Here is a 21,601-nt window from a genome sequence, read left to right as displayed (position 1 = left end):
AGTTTAACTCTCAAGGGAACAGGCACAGAATGGTAGGAAGTGGAAAAGCTAGGATCTGAACCCAGAGCCTGAATCTAGAATTAAACCTCTAGGTAGATATAGCCATGATGACGTCACAGTCTTAACGGGATAAAAATAATTATTAAAGATTGGATAACTCAAAGTTGAAAACTAAATCAGTTTCTTTTTATTTGGACAGATTTGAATAATTCAATCACTCCAAAATACAGCAGTATTTCTTTATCCAGGATTGAGGGAGATGTAAGGTTTTCAAAGAATCCTGTAATATGGAATTTTTTTTAAAGGCAAATAAGTGGATCTTAATAAAGCTGAAAATTCTAGATTTTACAAAAGTGAAAAACCTCCCACAAAGAACCAATTTAAAAAAAAAAAAACATACTTTATTGTCTAAAGTTAAGTGTGCTTAGGAGTTTTAGGTGGTTTGTCATCTATGGTTTTCTTTTCTGCTGATTCTTTGAAACATAAGCCAGTTCCAGAAAAGATAAAAGGACTGAGCTCAAGGTTCAGATCTCAACTCATGATCACATAGGTTTAATAATTGGCCCACTGTTAACCAGTATGTGAAAACAAATGTAAAAACGATAACCAATCTTTAAAATTGCAACACTCTGCATAAAGAGTTATGTGTGCCATTGGGAACTTTAAATCCAACATCTTAGCAAAAAAATGTTTGCACTACCATTTAAATATAGAAAAATGTTTCAGGGACAATGAAATATTTTTTGTGGGTGGTTTTATTTAATATACTAAGTGTTAAGCCAGGGACTCTTGCCTTGCTGGATTAGTCCCTACTATGAATGGTTTCCTTTTTTCTTTTTTTTTTTTTTTGAGATAGAGTTTCACTCTTGTTGCCCAGGCTGGAGTGTAATGGTGCAATCTCAGCTCACTGCAACCTCTGCATCCTGGGTTCAAGCAATTCTCCTACCTCAGTCTTCTGAATAGCTGGGATTAGAGGCATGCACCACCACACCCAGCTAATTTTGCATTTTTAGTGGAGACGGGGTTTCTCCATGTTGATCAGGCTGGTCTCAAACTCCTGACCTCAGGTGATCCACCCACCTTAGCCTCCCAAAGTGTTGGGATTATAGGCGTGAGCCACCACGCCCGGCCTATTAATGGTATTTTTATATTAAATCAAGAATTGTGCTTTACAGAAAGCTACCAGAGTGAGGGTCATATTGCTCTATACTTATCATGCATACCAATCAACTGCAGTGGTGAGTGAGCAAACTTGGCCAATTAGGGGGAAATACAGCTAGGCCTTTAAAGTTCGGACAGAACATTTCCCTGATAGCATCAATAAAATGTATGTGTAAACATACTAAACATCACTGATTCAAGCCTTCTCCCACTTCACATTTTAACTACTTGGGTAGTTTCGTGCTTTCTGATCAATTGAATCTGTGGCTTAATTACTTTTTCAATAATAGTTAGAAGACAACCAGTTATATAGACCATTAATAAAAGCTGCGTTTGGAAGGAAAAGGCTTAGAAAAATGGGTGGGTAGAGGAAACCCTGTGGAAGGGAATATTGAAGATAATGCTAAAAGGGAGAGAGAGAAGTACCAGGAGGACTCAGATAACTGAAAAGAGGCAAGAGAAGCCCAAGGCCTGCTTCAGATCCAGGGCCACAAAGCTCTTGCTGATCCACCAATGAGGTCATTATTGTAAATGCCTGCATCATGGCACAGTGGCTGGGAAGCAGTGATGCAAAGTGACATTTCCCCATTTTAGATATCACATTAATGTTTACCTTGTTAATCACAGAATTAAAAAATATATAGAACTTGTAAATTAGGCCATCTGTTCCTCAATGGACCCATTTAAATTTTTTTCTGTTTATAATCGTATCTGATAGAAAAGATGTCAATAAACGAACATACCTTTATTGCAAGCAAAATCAAATAGCTCTTCTCGGTCTTAACCTTCATCAAGCCTATGCCATGGCCAACAATGACATCCTGAAGTTCTCCTATCTTGGGTTTTCTGTTACTGTAGTGGGGGTGAGTGAATTACTGCTTATCAAGTATCCCTGGGCCATAAAGAAAGGAGGCCATGTAGAAGTTTTTAAAAAGGGAAACATAAGGTGCTCCTCTCACATGCTTGTTTGTAATAAATATTGCTCATCTGGCCGGGCATGGTGGCTCACACCTGTAATCCCAGCACTTTGGGAGGCCGAAATGGGAGGATCACTTGAGGCCAGGAGTTCAAGACCAGCCTACTCAACACAGTGAGACCCTATCTCTATTTAAAATATATATATATTTACATACAGCTATATATATGCATATATCATCTGTTGTATAATTTAGTAAGACAGAGAAATAAAGAGGAGAAGGACAGGCCTAGAGTTACAGAGATTTACAAGAGAAATAGACAAGGAAAGAAGAAAGCATACAAAGAGAATGCTATGGACTGAATGTACATGTCTCTTCCAAATTCACATGTTAAAATCTTAACTCCTAATATGATGGTATTAGAGACGGGACCTTTGAGAGGTAAATTAGGTCATGAGGGTGGAGCCCTCATTAATGAGATCAGTACCCTCATTAAAAGAGGAGAGAGCTTGCTTTCTTTTTATCACTCTCTGCCATATGAGGATGAGAAGACAGTCATCTGCAAACCAGGAAGTAGGTCCTCACTAGACACCAGATGGGTGAGCACCTTGATCTTGAACTTCTAGCTTCCAGAAATGTGAGAAATAAATTTCTACTCTATAAGCCACCCAGCCTATGATATTTTTGTTAAAGCAGCATGAACTGAGACAGAGAAAAAAGTATAAAACCCACAGACTGTGATACAAACAAAGCAAAAGAAGTTCAAAGACAAATATATGTGAAAATCTCATTGTTTCCATTCATCCTACCTTGTGTTGCTTTAGAATAAAACTGCTGAAGATTTAATATTATGTTGATATTTTCAACTGAAGACCTACATGGAGATATGACACTTCAGTGTTTTCCTGGATGAAATATAACTGGAGGCAGAATCTATCCTTGTTATTTCTTAGTGGCTCTCCTCCTTTCCTATTTCCCTTTCTCCTTCTAGCTTCCAAACTCCCATCCTTAGTTTCTGTAGCACAAAGGCAAGTACAAGGTCTTCCTGGTTTGTCACTATATGCCAAGGGTTATCACAAAACCTGGAACACAGAAAGGCACCTATTCTTTCATTGAATTAATTTTACATTAATTACTATAGTGAGTTCATCTATAATAAATTGAGATTATCACATCTATGTTATCAATTTCCAAGTCTACATTTGGAACCATCTAATTTCTCATTGCCCAAAATTAGCTTCTATTACAAGTCCAATACTCACCTTGTCCAAAACAAGGCCATTTTTTCTCTCAGTTTGGTACCCCCTAAATATTATTTAATTTCCTTCTGTTCTCTCAGGCTGAAAATCTCACAGGCCTGCTTTATTTTCTCCCTCCTCTTTATGCCCTATCCAATGTATAAACAATACAATTTTTGTTGTTTATAAATTATCCAATCTAGGGTATTTTGTTATAGTAGCCTGAATGGACTAAGACAATGGGTTAGCTGCCTAGTGTATCAAGTCTACACTACTCTGCATAGCTTTTGGTGACCTCTATATCCTCACCAACTCCTAGTATATTTCACTTTCATTTCTTAATAATTTTTTCACTGGATATAGAACTGTATGTGGAAGTTACTTTCTTTGAGTACTTTAAAGGTTTCATTCCATTGCATTCTGACTTCCTTTGTTTCCATTGATAACTTAGCTGAAAGTCTTAGGGTCACTCTTTTTGAAGTTTACATATCTTTTTTCCTCAGGCTACTTCAAAACTTTATATCTTCATATCCCAGCGTAAGTATGGTCTTCTGTATATTCATCTTGCCTAGGGATTATAGTGCTTATTGAATCTACAGCTTGGCATCTTTCATCAGTTTTGAAAAACTTTCTCCCATTATCTGTCAAATGTTATTTCTGCCTTGTTTTTTCTCTTTCCTTTCCTTCTGGAAGTCCAATTACAAATACATTAAACTTCTTCACCTTTTCCTGTATTTCTCTTACATTCTTTTGTGCATTTTCTAAACTTTTGTTTCTCTGTGCTTCAGTCTAAATATTTTACTCTCTCTTGCAGTTCTGATTCATCTTCCAGCTCACAAATTCATCTGCAGCTATGTCTCCTCTGATGGTAAAACCCCATCAATTGAGTTCTTAATACAGTTCTAAAATGTCCATTTAAAATGCACTTTCAATTCTTTGCCAAGATTATCGATCTCAATCTTGTCAATTAATTCCTTGAACATATTAATTATGGCTATTTTAAAGTCTAAAAACTCTAGTATCTGAATTTCTTGAGTTTGTTTCTAATGTCACTTGTTTCTGTTGCTTTTCAGTCACGTTTTGTTTTGTACGCATGCTTTTTTTTTAAATAGAAAACTAGATAATGCATATGAAAAATTCTAGAGATTTTTTGAGGCTCTAATTGATGTTGTCTTCCTCCAGAAAGGATTTACTTTTATTTCTGAAAGGAAGTTAGGCCACTAGCATTAGCAATCTCAGATCATCTTAATCCAATTAGCGTTAAAGATCATTTGAATCTGTGCTTCAATTCCTGTGAGGGTTGCTTTATTTTCAGTCTACCTCACTTTCAGGATTTGACCTTTCACAGTTCCAGTTCAAAGTCTGGGATTTTACCAATACTCATCCCGACCCTTGGCAGCCCTTGACTCCACCTTTTGCCTCCTTATCTTTATGGACCTGTCAGATACTCCTTTCAGAACCTACTGGTATCTCTAGGAGATAAGCAACACCAAGTGCTAGGCTTACATCTCTGGGCTTTCCTCCTCTCCTCACTGTCTTGGTAGCCTTCCAGTTGTTCAGAATTCTATTTCATTTTCATCCAGGTTTTCTGGCTGTTCTCAGCATACTGATGCACTTGAAACAACCCATTCCACCATCATGGGATGGCTAAACTCTCCTTTATCATCTGTTTTGCCTCAAGCTGCCCCATGCTTTAAGTCTACACTACACTGCATGGCTTTCAGCCCCCTCTATATCCTCACCAACCCCCGTCTATCCAAATTAGAACATAAGCTTTGAGGTTGGAGGGTGTTCATGTTTAAACTGTGGTTTTACTCTACTTATAGCTACATGCCATTGGACAAGTTATTGAGCTTTTCCACAATTAATTTATAAAATAGGGGTAGTAAAATCTGTTTCACAGGGTCAGTGAGATTAAATAATATGGGTAAAATACTTAGCACAATCCCAAAGTAATAGCAGTTAGCACTTACTGAGTATTATTATCACTGCTATTTCTACTAAAAATAAAAAAATGAGTCAACCTATGCGTGAAACTCATCCATTTCTTTACTCTGGCAAAATATGTGTACACATTTTCACCTTCATAGCTTGTTCACATTATTCCTCAATTTTCTCTTTTCCTAATGCAATCCAACATACGCTTCAAGGCCCAATTGTAGTTCAACCTCCACTGTGAAAAGTATGCTAAAATTTCAAAATCCATACTGATATGTACTTGCTCTAATTCCTATTCAACTTATCAACACATGATTTATCAACTATTCCCTAATTTTGTTTTATGGATTGTTCCCTAATCTAGTTTTTCCTTTCCAAAACTAGATTATAAAGTGCTTACAAAAACAGCCAATATAATTTGTATCTTTTATAGTACCCAGGATAACATCAAACATGTAAGAGGTTCTCAAAACATGCATGTAGCTCAGGATAGAAGAAAAGAGTTCCTCATATTCTATGAACATTTGAAATAATACTGCAAAGCACGTAGAATGGGGGAGGGGTGCAGAGAGACACAGGCAGAAGAGAAGGAAATAAGTAAATAAGCACATCACAGAAAGATTTTCTAGTAAAACATTTACTTGAATCTTTACTGTAAGAGTAACTTCAGCTTACCTAGTTGCATTATTTGAAAAATAACAATTCAAAGTCCAAAGTTCCATTTTTACAATTCAGTGTTTAGAATTTAACTGGAACTGGCCAGGCGTGCCAAGGTGGGCGGATCACCTGAGGTCAGGAGTTTGAGACCAGCCCGGCCAACATGGTGAAACCCTGTCTCTACTGAAAATACAAAAATTAGCCGGGCGTGATGGTGCACACCTATAATCCCAGCTACTTGGGAGGCCGAGGCATGAAAATCACTTGAATCTGGGAGGTAGAGTGAGCCGAGACTGTGCCACTGCACTCCAGCCTGGGTGAAAGAGAAGACTCTGTCTCAAAAAAAGAAAAAAGAAAAAAAAAAAAAAAAGCTCAGAATTTAACTGGAACTTTCTGGTTTGCCTGAGTAGCCTCTTCCTTTCATTAAGAAAACAAAAGAAAGTAAAACCTTAACTAGTTCAGGAAATTAGCTAACACTGATCTATCAAAGGATACTCTCCTAAATACTAGTCATTTGTCTTACTTATATTCAAAATGAACTACTCATGAGAATGAGAACAAAATAAACATTTAAAAGATATACTTTTGGCTGGGCGTGGTGGCTCACACCAGTAATCCCAGCACTTTGGGAGGCTGAGACAGGTGGATCACCTGAGGTCAGGAGTTCAAGACCAGCCTGGCCACCATGGTGAAACCCCATCTCTACTAAAAAATACAAAAAAAAAAAAAAAAAATAGCTGGGTGTGGTGGTGGGCGCCTGTGATCCCAGCTACTTGGGAGGCTGAGGCAGGAGAATTGCTTGAACCCAGGAGGCAGAAGTTGCAGTGAGCCAAGGTTGTGCCATTGCACCCCAGCCTGTGCGACAGCAAGACCCTTGTCTCAATAAAAAAAGAAAGAAAAAAAAAAAAACAGTACAGAAAAAGATGTACTAAAAGGATCTTTAGTTGTAATTCTTTCAAATTTTTTGAGAATTTATTTTATCATAAATGTAGAAAACATAGTAAATGCTTTCCTATAATATAACATTATTTTAACTTTTAATAAAGATTATTCTCCCAAAATTATCCCCTCTCTGATAATTTCTGATTCCATTCCCCACCCCACAACCTAGTATTTTATTGATAAAAAATTGTGCTTTGCTATCTGACACAATGAAGTCTTTTAGTGATTGCAATTTAGAACAAAATTTTCCTTTTAGGAAGTGGTCGTGTCATTCAGTGTTCAACAACTGTCATATGCTAATAATGATGCTAAAATATACTTAGGATCATTTACACCTAATAAGTTGTGATACCTAAAAGTGGTATATTTGAGATTTTGGGCTTTTTAATCCCTGCTCAAATAGCCACATGTGTAGCAGAAGCAGCTAAAATTTGAATATTCTATTTTTATAACCTTACAAGAAGAATTCAGATTCCTAGATGGAAAGACAAACACACAAGTACTTTGTAGAAAAATGACTGTGAACATACGTTATTTCAATTTTTTGAGGGTAAGGAGGTAAGATCTCTTTTAGATGTCAAAACAATTTGGCAAACATTTGCCCATTTGTAAGACAATCAGCAAGAGGAGAGAGCATAGGAGAGTTAATTCACATATAATATGTGAATATGTATGATCCAAAAATGGTAAATATACAGCAGTCAATTTCTTAGCAGACTCTTCTGCCCATCCCATCAAGATTATAGTGACCATGACTGCATGCCTTTTTTTTTTTTTTCCTTTTTTTTTTTTGAGATGGAGTCTCACTCTGTTGCCCAGGCTGGAGTGCAATGGCAAGGTCTTGGTTCACTGCAACCTCTGCCTCCCAGGTTCAAGCAATTCTCCTGCCTCAGCCTCCCAAGTAGCTGGGACTACAGGCATGTGTCACCACACCCGGTAATTTTTGTATTTTTAGTAGAGAAGGGGTTTCCAGGTTGGTCTTGAACTCCTGACCTCGTGATCCACCCACCTCAGTCTCCCAAAGTGCTGGGATTACAGGCGTGAGCCACCACGCCTGGCAACTAAATGCTTTTTTAGCAAGATATTTTAACATGACCACATTTGCAATGTGAAGAAAGGCCCTACATTTGACATCCATGCATGACAGCTTACCCACAGCATTGTAGAGAGGCTCTCCAGTTATCTTGTCCCAGACTACAGTGGTTTCCCTCTGGTTGCTGACACCAATAGCTTTAAAGAGAAAGTTAAACAGAAGGAAGTCGAAATTTTAACAAGTAGGAAACTACTTCAGGAGAATAGCTCTCATCTTACTAGAGACGCAACTAAACATAACAAATCAAAAAAATATTTGAAATATTTGTAGTGATTCGTTTATTTTCTTTGAGTGGCTCCAGAAAAAGTCAATACTCAATGCCAAGTATTTCTTTTCATTTCTACATACTCCTTCCAGCTTTACTACTAGCACACAATGACATGGACCCAGATCAATACCCAAATAAAAGGCACACTGGTTGCTTTAAGGAATGCAATAACTTTGCAAATTTATAATACCCAATTTATTATTCTGAGCAGACCAATAATCAACTCATTCAATTGTTTACCAAATGCTACAAGAAATTTTCCTCCTTATGTGTGTGCATTTGTGTGTGTGTGTGCGCGTGTGTGTGTGTGCGTGCATGTACATGCCTACATTTTAAGAAAATAGCTATGGACAAAATCCTTTATGCTGAGCATCCTTATGATTTGTTAGAAATTCAGTTTTATTCCTGTATTTAATATGTCACAATACATAAGAATTTGAATCAGGCATAAATATATAATGGCATTTACATTACACTGACCTACATAAAACAAGTACAAGTACTGTATTTAATGTAAAAAACACTAACCCACACTATCACACTATCTTACTCAATTCAGCTTGCTTGAGCTAAATTGGAGGTTTTCAGACTTGATTGTACTTTAGAATCAACTGAGCTTTTTTTTTTTTTTTAAAGACGGAATCTCGTTCTGTGGCCCAGGCTGGAGGCTGCAGGGCAGTGGCGCGATTTCGGCTCACTGCAAGTCCCACCTCCCAGGTTCACACCATTCTCCTGCCTCAGCCTCCCGAGTAGCTGGGACTACAGGCATCTGCCACCACACCTGGCTAATTTTTTGTATTTTTAGTAGAGACAGGGTTTCACTGTGTTAGCCAGGATGAACTGAGGAGCTCTTAAAAAATACCAATGCCCAAGCCCTGGTCAAAACATTCCAATTTAACTGACCTGGGATGGGATGTGAGCATTGCTATGGGTTCCTAAAACTTCCCCAGGTGATTCTAATGTGCATCCTGGCTAGAACACACTGGGCTAAAGGATCCAGCTCTTCCAGAATTTAAGATCAGGACAGACCTTAAAGGCTGTATAACAAAAAATACTTTCTAAGCTCAAATCTTCTCTAGAATCACCTGGCATATGACCATCCAGACAGCACTTCTAGTGACAAGATATTCACTACATCTCTCAAGGCAGAGCAATCTCTATTGGACAACTTTGGTGCTTTTCTTCTTTTTGTAAATCCTCCAGACTGGAAAATGTAGCAAGACCTCATCTCTACAAAGAAATAAACTAATTAGCCAGATGTGGTAGTGGACAACTGTAGTCCTAGCCACTCGGGGCTGAGGCAGGAGGATTGCTTGAGCCCAGGAGTTCAAAATCACCCTGGGCAAAATAGCAAAACCCAGTCTCTATAAAAAATTTTTAAAAATTAGCCAGATGGCCTGGCGCGGTGGCTTGCACCTGTAATTCCAGCACTTTGGGAGGCCGAGGCAGGTGGATCACCTGAGGTCAGGAGCAAGACCAGCCTGGCCACCATGGCGAAATCCTGTCTCTACTAAAAACACAAAAAATCAGCCAGGTGTGGTGGCGTGTGCCTGTAATCCCAGCTACTCAGGAGGCTGAGGCAGGAGAAGCACTTGAACCCAGGAGGCGGAGGTTGCAGTGAGCCAAGATTGCGCCACTGCCCTCCAGCCTGGGCCATGGAGGGAGACTGCATCTCAAAAAAAAAAAAAATTACCTAGGTGTGGTGGTGTGTTCCTTTAGTCCCAGCTACTCAGGAGGATTCCTTAAGCCCAGGAGTTCAAGACCAGCCTGGGCAACATAGTGGGACCTTGTTTCTACAAAAAAATTTTTAAAAATTAGGGCGCTATGGTGATGCACGCCTGTAGTCCCAGCTACTCAGGAGGATTGCTTGAGCCCAGGAGTTTGGGGTTGCAGTGAGCTATGATGGTGCCACTGCACTCCAGCCTGGGCAACATAGTTAGATCCTGTCTCAAAAAATAAAAATAAAAATAAAAATCATTTTCTGTGTCCGGCCACGTCTGTAATCCCAGCACTTTGGGAGGCCGAGGTGGGCTGATCCCAAGGTCAGGAGATCGAGACCATCCTGGCTAACACGGTGAAACGCCGTCTCTACTAAAAATACAAAAAATTTAACTGGGCGTGGTGGTGGGCGCCTGTAGTCCCAGCTACTTGGGAGGCTGAGGCAGAAGAATGGCATGAACCTGGGAGGTGGAGCTTGCAGTGAGCCAAGATTGGGCCACTGCACTCCAGCCTGGGTGACAGAGCGAGACTCCATCTCAAAAAAAAAATCATTTTCTGTGTAGCTTCCACCTCCCAATCTTAGTCATATTCTTTGGAAATATATAGAGTAAGGGTAATCCTTCTACATGCCAGTCTTTCAAAAACTTGAAGCAGCTCTTTTGTACCTCAAGTCTTCTGCTGTGTAGGCTAAACAATCCAATTTCCTTCAGCTGACCCTGCCTAAACACAGCATGGTTTAAAGTCCCTTTATCACCACGCCTAGGAACATGCAAGTATATGTCCACATCACTCAAATTGTACACCCAGAATAAAACACAATACTCTAGGAATGTTCTGACCAGCACAGAGCTGAGGGGGAACCATCAGCTCCCTTGTTCTAATACTATTTATCCAATGCAGATTGACTTACTTTAACATCTTTTCTAAAACTACCTATCGGGCGGTATACTAACTGGGTCACGGGATCTGTACCCCAAACCTCAGCACTCAGCATCATGCAATGTACTTACATAACAAACCTGCACATGTACCCTCTGTATCGAAAATAAAAGTTTATATATAGATATAGATATAGATAGTAAATCTTTTCTAGAGATACAAAGATGATTGAGATTCTACTCCAAAGAAATTTAGAGGCATTGGGTACAGGGAAGAGATTCTGGGTAAGACAAAAATGTTTATAAAAGTAAATAAACAGAAAGGAGAATGAGGGGATGGATGGGGCTGGGAATCAATGGGGACTTGGTTCTGACTGATGTAGTGACAGGAGAGGATGGATTACCAGCGCAAGTGGAGGGAGGAGTTCCAAGTAGGGCAGAAGGCTATTGCTGCCCTTGTGATGAAGGAATGTTGGCAGGAGATCCAGATATTAAGCACAGGAACAGGAAGGTGAGGATTTAAGGCCGCAGAGCTTCAACTTTCTCCGTGAAGCAGGAGGTAAGGTTATCTGCCAAAACAGGGCAAGGGTTTGGGGCACCATTCAGTAGAGCTCAGGCTCTGAGGCCAGATAGCTGGGATTCCAATTCCAATTCCTGTGCTTCCTAGCAGTGTGACTCTGGGTCTCAGTTTTGTGTCTTGTGAAATGGAGAGAATAATAGTTCCAACTTTACAGGGTTACAGTGAGGAATCAGGGTTACAGTGAGGTGTCAATGTATTTTAAAACAGATGCCTGGTACACAGTAAGCACTCAATAAATATTACCTACTGCTGCTGCCTTGGTCATCATTATTGAGAAGAGAGTAGAGTAACAGTTTCAGAGAATGGGACTGAGCTAAGCAGGGCAAATAAAGGAATTCTGCAGCAGCTCTATGGGCACATACTGTGAATGTGATTTTTTTGTGTATGTGACAACTTTACAACATGGGATCAAAATGAACTCATGGTCAACTAAAATCTCCTATTCCTCCTCACTATGTTAATTTTACCATCAATAAGCTAGCTGCTTTCTTATTCACAATCCTTGAGTAACTATTCTATGCCTCTCATGCTACCTATCTTTACTGGGTCATTCTAACTTTTCTTCAGAATCTAATCTAGAGGTATTTCAATCTGATTCTTCAGTCACGGGTTCCTCCCTGGGCATTCCTTTTTTCTCTTCTATCTTAATTGGATTCCTTCATGCCAAGTAAAATTGCTTTGCTTGCAGACAAAGTCCAGTGAAACAGCTTCCCAGGATTCTCTGCCGGCCACAAACATGTCTTTATTACCCATTTCTCCCCAGGGCACACAAGTCGTATGTGTGAACTTATCTCCGAACTCTTTCAATGTTCCAGTGTCTTGTCATTCCTACCCTAAAATCCTCTATGTTTTTTAAAGAAAACGTTTCTGACTGCTAATCTCAGCACATGTGCCATTCCTAATGGTTCCTAATTTTAATTCCTTCTTTCTTGGAATAACACATTCAGGTTTTATAATTCTCCACTCCTCCTCATGTGCACCATTTAAGATAATATGAAAGTCACATGAATAAAACATGTATTTCCTGGCCTCAAAGTCTTTCATTTACGGATATCATAACCATTATCATATATTGTATTACTCTTGCATTTACCAGCTTCATACTTTACCCACATATTCTCTTTGGGGGCACTTTTCTCTACACTGAACGTCAGTAGTAAAATTAAACTAGTTAAAATCTACACTCAAAATCTCTGGTTAATTTTTCTTAAAATTATGTGTGAAGTTATAATCGCAGTTAAGAAAATATACCTTAGGGCCGGGCGCAGTGGCTCAAGCCTGTAATCCCAGCACTTTGGGAGGCCGAGATGGGCGGATCACGAGGTCAGGAGATCGAGACCATCCTGGCTAACACGGTGAAACCCCGTCTCTACTAAGAAATACAAAAAATAGCCGGGCGAGGTGGCAGCGCCTGTAGTCCCAGCTACTTGGGAGGCTGAGGCCGGAGAATGGCGTGAACCCGGGAGGCGGAGCTTGCAGTGAGCTGAGATCCAGCCACTGCACTCCAGCCTGGGCTACAGAGCGAGACTCTGTCTCAAAAAAAAAAAAAAAAAAAAAGAAAGAAAATATACCTTAGAAAAAAGAGCCTTTGAAAATACTCCAGGATGATGGCCGGGCGCGGTGGCTCAAGCCTGTAATCCCAGCACTTTGGGAGGCCGAGATGGGCGGATCACGAGGTCAGGAGATCGAGACCATCCTGGCTAACACGGTGAAACCCCGTCTCTACTAAAAAAATACAAAAAAAAAAAAAAAAACTAGCCGGGCGCGGTGGCGGGCGCCTGTAGTCCCAGCTACTCCGGAGGCTGAGGCAGGAGAATGGCGTGAACCCGGGAGGCGGAGCTTGCAGTGAGCTGAGATCCGGCCACTGCACTCCAGCCTGGGCGGCAGAGCGAGACTCCGTCTCAAAAAAAAAAAAAAAAAGAAAATACTCCAGGATGTTAATAATTGTTGTCTCTGTAGAATTATGGATGAGATGCATCCTTTTTTAAAATTCAAATCATAATGTATAACACATTTTTTGGGAGAAAACTAAAAACACACAGAAAATAAGAGCTTCAGAGGAAGGTTCTCTGGCTACAAAAAGTAATACCATATGGGAAGAGAGATAAGGCTTTTATTTTCTTTTTTTTTTTTTTTGAGACAGAGTTTTGCTGTTGTTGCCTGGGCTGGAGTGCAGTGGCGCGATCTCAGCTCACCGCGACCGCTGCCTCCCCGGTTCAAGAGATTCTTCTGCCTCAGCCTCCCGAGTAGCTGAGATTACAGGCATGTGCCACCATGCCTGGCTAATTTTGTATTTTTTAGTAGAGACAGGGTTTCTCCATGTTGGTCAGGCTGGCCTTGAACTCCAGACCTCAGGTGATCTGCTCGCCTCAGTCTCCCAAAGTGCTGGGATTACAGGCGTGAGCCACCACGCCCGGCCTGGTAAAGCTTTTTAAAACAGGCTCTGCAATATGTGTACTTGAGGTGAGTTAGAAAAATTGCAAATGAGATGTGGCTGCTGCTGGAAACATTTTGGAGAACGAGGTGCCTTCCTGAAACCCCTGAGAGGCCCCTGAGAGTATGAGTCTAAGAGGTGATAGAAATGTGTGTGAATATGTTGGGTAGGGCAAGGCAGTGGAGGAATGGATGTGTGGGTTTCCCTTTTCTCTAACAGGGAAATAATTGTTTTAGATACAAGATAATCTAATCTCTGAGAATTTTATGCTCTCAATTTTGAAACAGTTTATGTTATGTTTTGGTTCTATCACATGAATGAATATGTAACTGGTTTTGTGTTTTTTGTTTTTTTTTTTTGAGACGGCATTTCACTCTTGTTGCCTAGGCTGGAGTACAATGGAGCAATCTTGGCTCGGTGTGATCTCGGCTCACCGCAACCTCTGCCTCCTGGGTTCAAGCGATTTTCCTGCTTCAGCCTCCCGAGTAGCTGAGATTACAGGCATGAGCCACCACGCCCAGATAATTTTGTATTTTTAGTAGAAACGGGGTTTCTCCAAGTTGATCAGGCAGGTCTCGAACTCCTGACCTCAGGTGATCCGCCCGCCTCGGCCTCCCAAAGTGCTGGGATTACAGGCGTGAGCCACCATGCCCAGCCGTAACTCTTTATATTTTGTAATTGATACTGTAACTCTTTATACTTCGTAATTCCTTGAGCCCAGTGACAGGCAAACAGAGCTGACTCTACCCCTAGAAGGAAAGAAGCAGTCTATTTAATTGCCTTGGGCTAGTGTGTGCTGCTCAGTTGGAGAGTTAATTTTAATTTTGGAGGCATTGCTCCTAGTGACCTGAAATCAACAAACCTTCTGTCCGATAAGGACAACAAAACCAATGAAATGGAAATTTGCCAAGGAAATACCAGACATGAAGAACCCTTAATGACTGTCAGGTAAGACTATAAATGATATCACTCTTCAGTTGGCAAAGTTAATTTACTTCCATACAAGAAATAAAAACAGAAGTGGTTTGTGAGATTATCATCAGTGTGGCTCAGGATAAAGAACACTGGTCTAGGAGTCAGGGGAGCTGTGCTTTAATGCTAATCCACCATTAAAAAGCTACATAACCTGCAGTAAGTCCCCTTCCCTAATTTGCAGATAGAGGGAGCTGGTCTAGTTGACTGAAGATCCTTTACAGTTTTTCCTTTTTTTTTTTTTTTTTTTTTTTGAGTTGGAGTTTCGCTCTTGTTGCCCAAGCTGGAGTGCAATGGCGCCATCTCAGCTCACTTCAACTTTCACCTCCCAGGTTCAAGAGATTCTCCTGCCTCAGCCTCCCGAGTAGCTGGGATTACAGGTGTGTGCCACCACGCCTGGCTAATTTTTTGTATTTTTAGTAGAGACAGGGTTTCACCATGTTGGCCAGGCTGGTCAAGAACTCCTGACCTCAGGTGATCCGCCTGCCTCGACCTCCCGAAGTGCTGGGATTACACGCATGAGCCACTGTGTGCCCAGCCTTTTTTGTTTGTTTGTTTTGTTTTTTTTGAGACAAAGTCTTGCTCTGTTGCCCAGGCTGGAGTACAGTGGGGCAATCTCGGCTCACCACAACCTCTGCCTCCCAGGTTCAAGCGATTCTCCTGCCTCAACCTCCCAAGTAGCTGGGATTACAGGCACCCACCAGCACGCCTGACTAATTTTTGTATTTTCAGTAGAGACGGGGTTTCACCATGTTGACCAGGCTGGTCTCAAACTCCTGATCTCGTGATCCACCCACCTCGGCCTCCCAAAGTTCTGGGATTACAGGCATGAGCCACTGCACCCGGTCTCCTTTACAGCTTTAACAGTTTGTGATCTAGAGTTCTACACAGGCAAGCAAAAGCTTGGCCCTTGGCAATGCCAATTGGATAAATTTTCTGGGAAAAAAAAAATAGTACAACTGGCCTGGTATGTAGGAGCTTGTGGGATGTTCTCTTCTGTAGCCAGAGGATGGTAGTTGTACAGATGGAAGTGCTGGGTCACTTTGGCTCAGATGTGGACTTCACACTGGCCAGAAACAGAGGAGTATAGAGAAGTTGCCTGTTCAATTCTTAGACCAGGTAGTGCATGTGGAAGACAAGTCACTTGGGCAGGAGTTGTGTGTCATCTTCACATAAACCGTAAAAGCAAGAGAAAAAGGAATACCACCCAAGTGGGTCCAGAAAGCCAACATATCACAGCCTACCTTACCTGTAAGGGAGGTAGAATGATGTCGAAGCCATGGTCAATCACCCTGGACTCTACATTCTAAACATGGCTTTAAGCTGCCTGGATTACCTATGTCTTTGGTAATTTTGACAGAGCGTGCTACTGATTACCTATTATTTGTTCCCACTGTTTAGACTGTGAGACCTGCAAGAACAGCTCAAGGAAATGATCAACAACAATCACTAATGCACAATTAACCTAAAGTTCAGGACTGCAACCCTAAAATAAGTTGAAGCCCTTCCACTTAGATATAGGGATAAAAGGAGGATAGGATTAATATGTGCACGATATTAAAAGTTGTTAATAAAATATCAAATTATACTTTAAAAAATCTGCAAAAACAGAAATAACTCTATTATTTTATGCATTTCCATTTATTTGTGATTATCAGATTAACATGTCTGCACTTAAGCATTAGCTCCATTGTATCCTTAGCACATCTGGCACATAGTAGGCACTCTACAGATTTGTAGTCTGTTTTTTTAAGTGAGTTTGAATTTATACAAACAGAGGAAAGGCTCAGGAGTGATGGTATCAAAGCCAAGATGATGGCAATCAAGCCACCACCACCAACTGATGATCTCTCTATCTATAGTCAAACTACCTAAGGAGGAAAAAAAGAGCCCTTGAATGGTGAACTTGAAAATTTGAGGCTATAAAGTAGACAGCAAACTTCCACATTACGCTTCCAACTTTTATGCTATTACATCTATCTTGGGTGGCTGGATTTTTTTTTCCCTACATGAATGATGAAAAGTCAAACGTAGATATTCAATTAAAACTACTAGGACTTCACCAGGCGCGGTGGCTCACGCCTGTAATCCCAACACTTTGGGAGGCTTAGGCGGGTGGGTCACGAGGTCAGGATTTCGAGACCAGCCTGGCCAGCATGGTGAAACCCTGTCTCTACTAAAAATACAAAAAACAAATTAGCTGGGCATGGTGGTGTGTGCCTATAATCCCAGCTACTCGAGAGGCTGAGGCAGGAGAACTGCTTGAACCTGGGAGGTAGAAGTTGTAGCGAGCTGAGATTGTGCCACTGCACTCCAGCCTAGGTGACAAGATTGAGACTCTGTCTCAAAAACAACAACAACAACAACAAAAAAAAAACTACTAGGACTTCACAGAGAAATTCATAACAATCTAATACTCTCAAGCAATTATTTCAGGGAAATTTTATAAGTGAAGAGTTTGGATTTCAAACACCCCTTCCCCACAACCTACTCCTTCCTCTAGTCTTTCTCTCCTTAGCAAAAGGCATCCTCATCTATCCAGGAGATCTGGCAAAAATGCAAGCATCACCTTTGACCAATCTCTTCCCTCTACTCTCTCTGTTACTGAAACATCCAGTCTATCAGCAAATTATGACCCTTTCTCTCCACCTCCACTGCTACCATTATTGGTCAAGCCACCATCCTCTCTCAGGACTTCCATAGCAGCCTCCGCACTGGTCTCCCTGTGTCCACACTTTTGCCTTTACCATCTACTCTCCACACAGCAGTCAGAAAGTTGCCTTGAAACTGCAAGTCATCCCTTGCCACCTTGCTTAAACTTTCTCATGGCTCCCTATGATACTAAGAATAACATCTAAAATCCTAAATATGGCTGATGAAGCCTGACCCACTTCCACAATTTGATCTCCTACGGAAACCCCCTACCCACTCTCACTGCTCAACACTTTTAGTCTTCTTTTGACATGCTGGCCTTCTTTCTGACCCGGAAATGTCCCAGGCTTATTCCCACTTCAGGGCCTTTGTACGTGCTGCATCCTTTCCCTCAAACACTCTTCTAGACACATAGCTGACCCCTTTTGCCCTTTGAGAGCTCAGCAAAAGTGTCACATCCTCAGAAAAGCTTTTCCTGGCCACCTAATCTAAAGCAAGCCCTTCTAGGCACAACCCACCATACCACTTGGTTTTTATTTTTTGGATGGAACTTTTTAGTATTTGAAATTATATTTGTCTGCTCTTATTATCTTGCCCCCATCCAAATAAAAGCTCCATAAGGACAAGAACTTGAACCTTCCTGTTTAGTGTTGTATCCTCAAGTTCTTACAGAAATGCTTGGCACTGCATAGACACTCAATTATAAGCTGAAAGAATAAATTAATGAATTTGATTGAGAGAGTCTTATTATGTGGGTAAAATATTCTATTAAAATACCTTTTATGTTGGAAATATCAATATTGAGCTGTCCAAGTTTCTCACATGTTTTCTCTATACACTCATAGACAGAGTGTAGAATTTCTTTAGGGTCCTGTTCCACCCATCTTTGAACAAAAGAAGGCATTTGGTTAGTCAGTAAGAAAGCAACACAAATATAACTTTTTTCTATAGAAAAGTTAACTTATGAGGGTATGGCTGATGCATACATTAAAGAAAATCAGATTAAGCAAAGCAAATTACATTCCACATTTTAAAGAAACGATTTCAATAAAAGCCTATTTCCTTACAATTTTAATATTCTCCACATAGTAATTAATCATTTTCAAGGAGGCCACTAATAGCAGGCCACAAACAGCAAATATCTACCTATTTTAAATTATTTTTCCAAGTCCAATAAGAAATTTGTTCCCCTTCTTTATATCCTGCAGATTCCATTAATTTTGATAAATTATCTGCATGTTTCACTAATCGCTGGTTATTTCTAGGTAGACAGAAATATATTTATTATTATTCAGAATGATATATTTGTGAAGCAAAAGGAATTCCGAAAAGTCAAATAAGTATAATATTCTTTTTTGCTACTTTTTTCCCAAAATGTTTTGTTGAAATTTAGGGAAAAATTTAAAACTCCTTTTAACTATTTCATGTAGATAAGTGATTGGTCCAAGTTCTTAGACCCAATCTCAGTACAATTTTGGTAAAGTACCAGGGCCTCAGAAGGATGAAAGGCTAATAGTAAATGAGAAGGGTGAGAAGCCTAGGAGAAATATGGTAATTTGAGGAAGTTCAAAAGTAGAAATGATACAACCTAAAATGATTCTACCATAGGATCCAGAAGTAGCAAGGGAATTCCAACTGCCTTTCTTCTCTGCCTTTCTCAGGCCTAACTAAATTCTTCCCTTTCCTGGGCTTTGAATTCTGTCTCTAATTTATTTTATTATTTTTATGTATTTTATTTATTTATTTATTTATTTATTTATTTATTGTTTGTTTGTTTGTTTGTTTGAGACAGAGTCTCGCTCTGTCGCCCAGGCTGGAGTGCAGTAGCACAATCTCGGCTCACTGCAAGCTCCGCCTCCCGGGTTCATGCCATGCTCCTGCCTCAGCCTCCCGAGTAGCTGGGACTACAGGCACCCGCCACCACGCCCAGCTAATTTGTCGTATTTTTAGTAGAGACGGGGTTTCACCGTGTTAGCCAGGATGGTCTCGATCTCCTGACCTTGTGATCCACCTGCCTCAGCCTCCCAAAGTGCTGGGATTACAGGCGTGAGCCACCGCACTTGGCCGTCTTTAATTTATTTTAAAAAACCCAGTCTCCTTCTGTGTATTTATAATTTTCATCTAGCCAAGACTCAGGTATCTTCTTTACAAATTGCACTGGGCTCAGTCTTGTGGACAGTCATGCTAATGCTGCTAATGTATCAATAACTTTTATTATTAAACAAAGGAACTCTAAAAAATAGAACATTTTTTTCATGTGAAGAAGACAATACAATTTGGAAACACATCAATTTTTTTCTCTCTTTCTTAAATTGAGGTAAACTTTACAGTGAAATGCACAGATCTAAAGCGCACAATTTGCTGAGTTTTGACAAGTGGAAATACCCATCTAAGCAACACCCCAGTCAAGATACAAAATACTTCCAGCATCTCAGAAAGTTCTTTCATGCTCCTTTCAAGTGAATGACACACCTCACAGACAACCACTTTTCTGATTCCTATCATCCTAGATTAGTTTAGACTATTATAAAATTTCAGATCAATGGAGTCATGTAGTATATACTCTTTTGTATCCAACTTTTTTATTTTCCATAATTCCAGTGACATTCCCTCATGTTGTTGCAAGTATCTGTTCACTTTTTAAAAATTACTAAATGGTATTCCATTGTTATCCATCCTACTGATGACAGACATTTGGGTGGTTTCCAGTTGGGGCTACCTTTTTTTTTGAGATGGAGTCTCACTGTCTCCCAGGCTGGAGTGCAGTGGCGCGATCTCTGCTTACTGCAAGCTCCGCCTCCCGGGTTCATGCCATTCTCCTGCCTCAGCCTCCCGAGTAGCTGAGACTACAGGTGCCCGCCACCACGCCCAGTTAATTTTTTTTGTATTTTTAATACAGACGGGGTTTCACAGTGTTCCCCAGGATGGTCTCGATCTCCTGACCTCGTGATCTGCCCGCCTCGGCCTCCCAAAGTGCTGGGATTACAGGCGTGAGCCACCGCAACTGGCGTTTGGGGCTACTTTTAATAAAGTAACTATAAACATTCGTGTGCAAGTCTTTCGATGGGCATATGCTTTTATTCCTCTTGGGTAAATTCCTAAGAGTGAAATGCTGCAGGTGTATGGTTAGCTTTGCAATAAACTGCAACACAGTTTTTCAAAGTGGTTATATCATAAACATTATTAAATTTTAAATAATATACTTAACATTATATTTAATTACAATTACTACTTATGAATACTATTCCCAAAAATGTGATTTTAGTATTAGATATTAAGATATGTGAATACTTTTTTAAAAGATACCTTTATTATAAATCAAACCTGACACTCAAATCAGCAAAGCAGCATTTTTGCAATAATAGGAACACAGAACTCAATGACTTCAAAGTTAACGTAAAATTTCTGATATTTAATACTCTTTTGCTTTATTACTTTATTATTCATTCCTTGTTGGTAACTGAATTCCTAAGCCATCAATTCCTGACATGTAAGACATACCAAGTTATTGCATATTTTCTTGACTAATAACAACCTCTCAAATCTTTTCAGGAGGATGTCTGACCAAGTTTACTTTACAAATCCACAGGGCAAGTCAGGTGAGATGGACTAACAAACATAATGTGTCTTTACATATCGAATTAGGAAACATACCCTTCTCTTGGGAACTCTTGTTTTATTTCCACTTGATGATGACTAAGTAGTTCAGCTGTTTTTGAATTGAAAACCTGAAAAATATATTGTAATATTAAGGTAAAAATGCAGGCAGATATCAAGGATGTTTAAAGTTATTCAGTAACTGAAGTTCTTGTTCACTGGTAGAAAAAGTCCAATGAGATGAAATGCCATATAAGATGTTCGACTTTCTTTTCATATGGATTCATAAAAGATATAAGGCAGCATCAGAAATAACTTCTCTTTAGGTAAAAAGAAACCTATTGAAGATAAAGGTAAATTAAGAGGCAATTCCCTACTCCTTAAAAAACCAAAATGGTTCTCTAATTGTAGGAAATTTAACACATTAATTAACAGTATGGATTTCTTTTACAGAATAGGAAAAACAAGAATAATAAAAGAGAGCTGATACAATACTAATAGCAATGGTGTAAGGTTCCACTCCATTTATCTTGGACGTGGAGACAGAAAGGGTCA

The 21,601-nt window shown here is 40.0% G+C and overlaps 1 protein-coding gene across 36 annotated transcripts in view; it reads right to left on the bottom strand.

The window, feature by feature from the left end:
• The window catches only part of GK (glycerol kinase), an 81,221-nt gene that overhangs the window by 47,686 nt on the left and 11,934 nt on the right, over positions 1-21,601 (bottom strand). For 25 of the 36 annotated variants that reach the window (XM_065538299.2, XM_065538303.2, XM_065538304.2 and 22 more), the window contains exons 2-4: positions 21,104-21,177; positions 18,227-18,333; positions 8,006-8,083 (exon numbers count right to left, since the gene is read on the bottom strand). In XM_065538299.2, the coding sequence (XP_065394371.1) occupies positions 8,006-8,083; positions 18,227-18,333; positions 21,104-21,177 (259 nt within the window). Of the gene's footprint in view, positions 1-5,929; positions 6,244-8,005; positions 8,084-18,226; positions 18,334-21,103; positions 21,178-21,601 lie in introns of all 36 variants that reach the window. The other 11 variants (XM_065538309.2, XM_074028955.1, XM_074028957.1 and 8 more) reach the window with 5 other exon arrangements.

The sequence above is a fragment of the Macaca fascicularis genome, chromosome X, assembly GCF_037993035.2.
Source record: "Macaca fascicularis isolate 582-1 chromosome X, T2T-MFA8v1.1".
NCBI lineage: Eukaryota > Metazoa > Chordata > Mammalia > Primates > Cercopithecidae > Macaca > Macaca fascicularis.
This window is presented reverse-complemented; position numbering and strand designations above follow the sequence as displayed.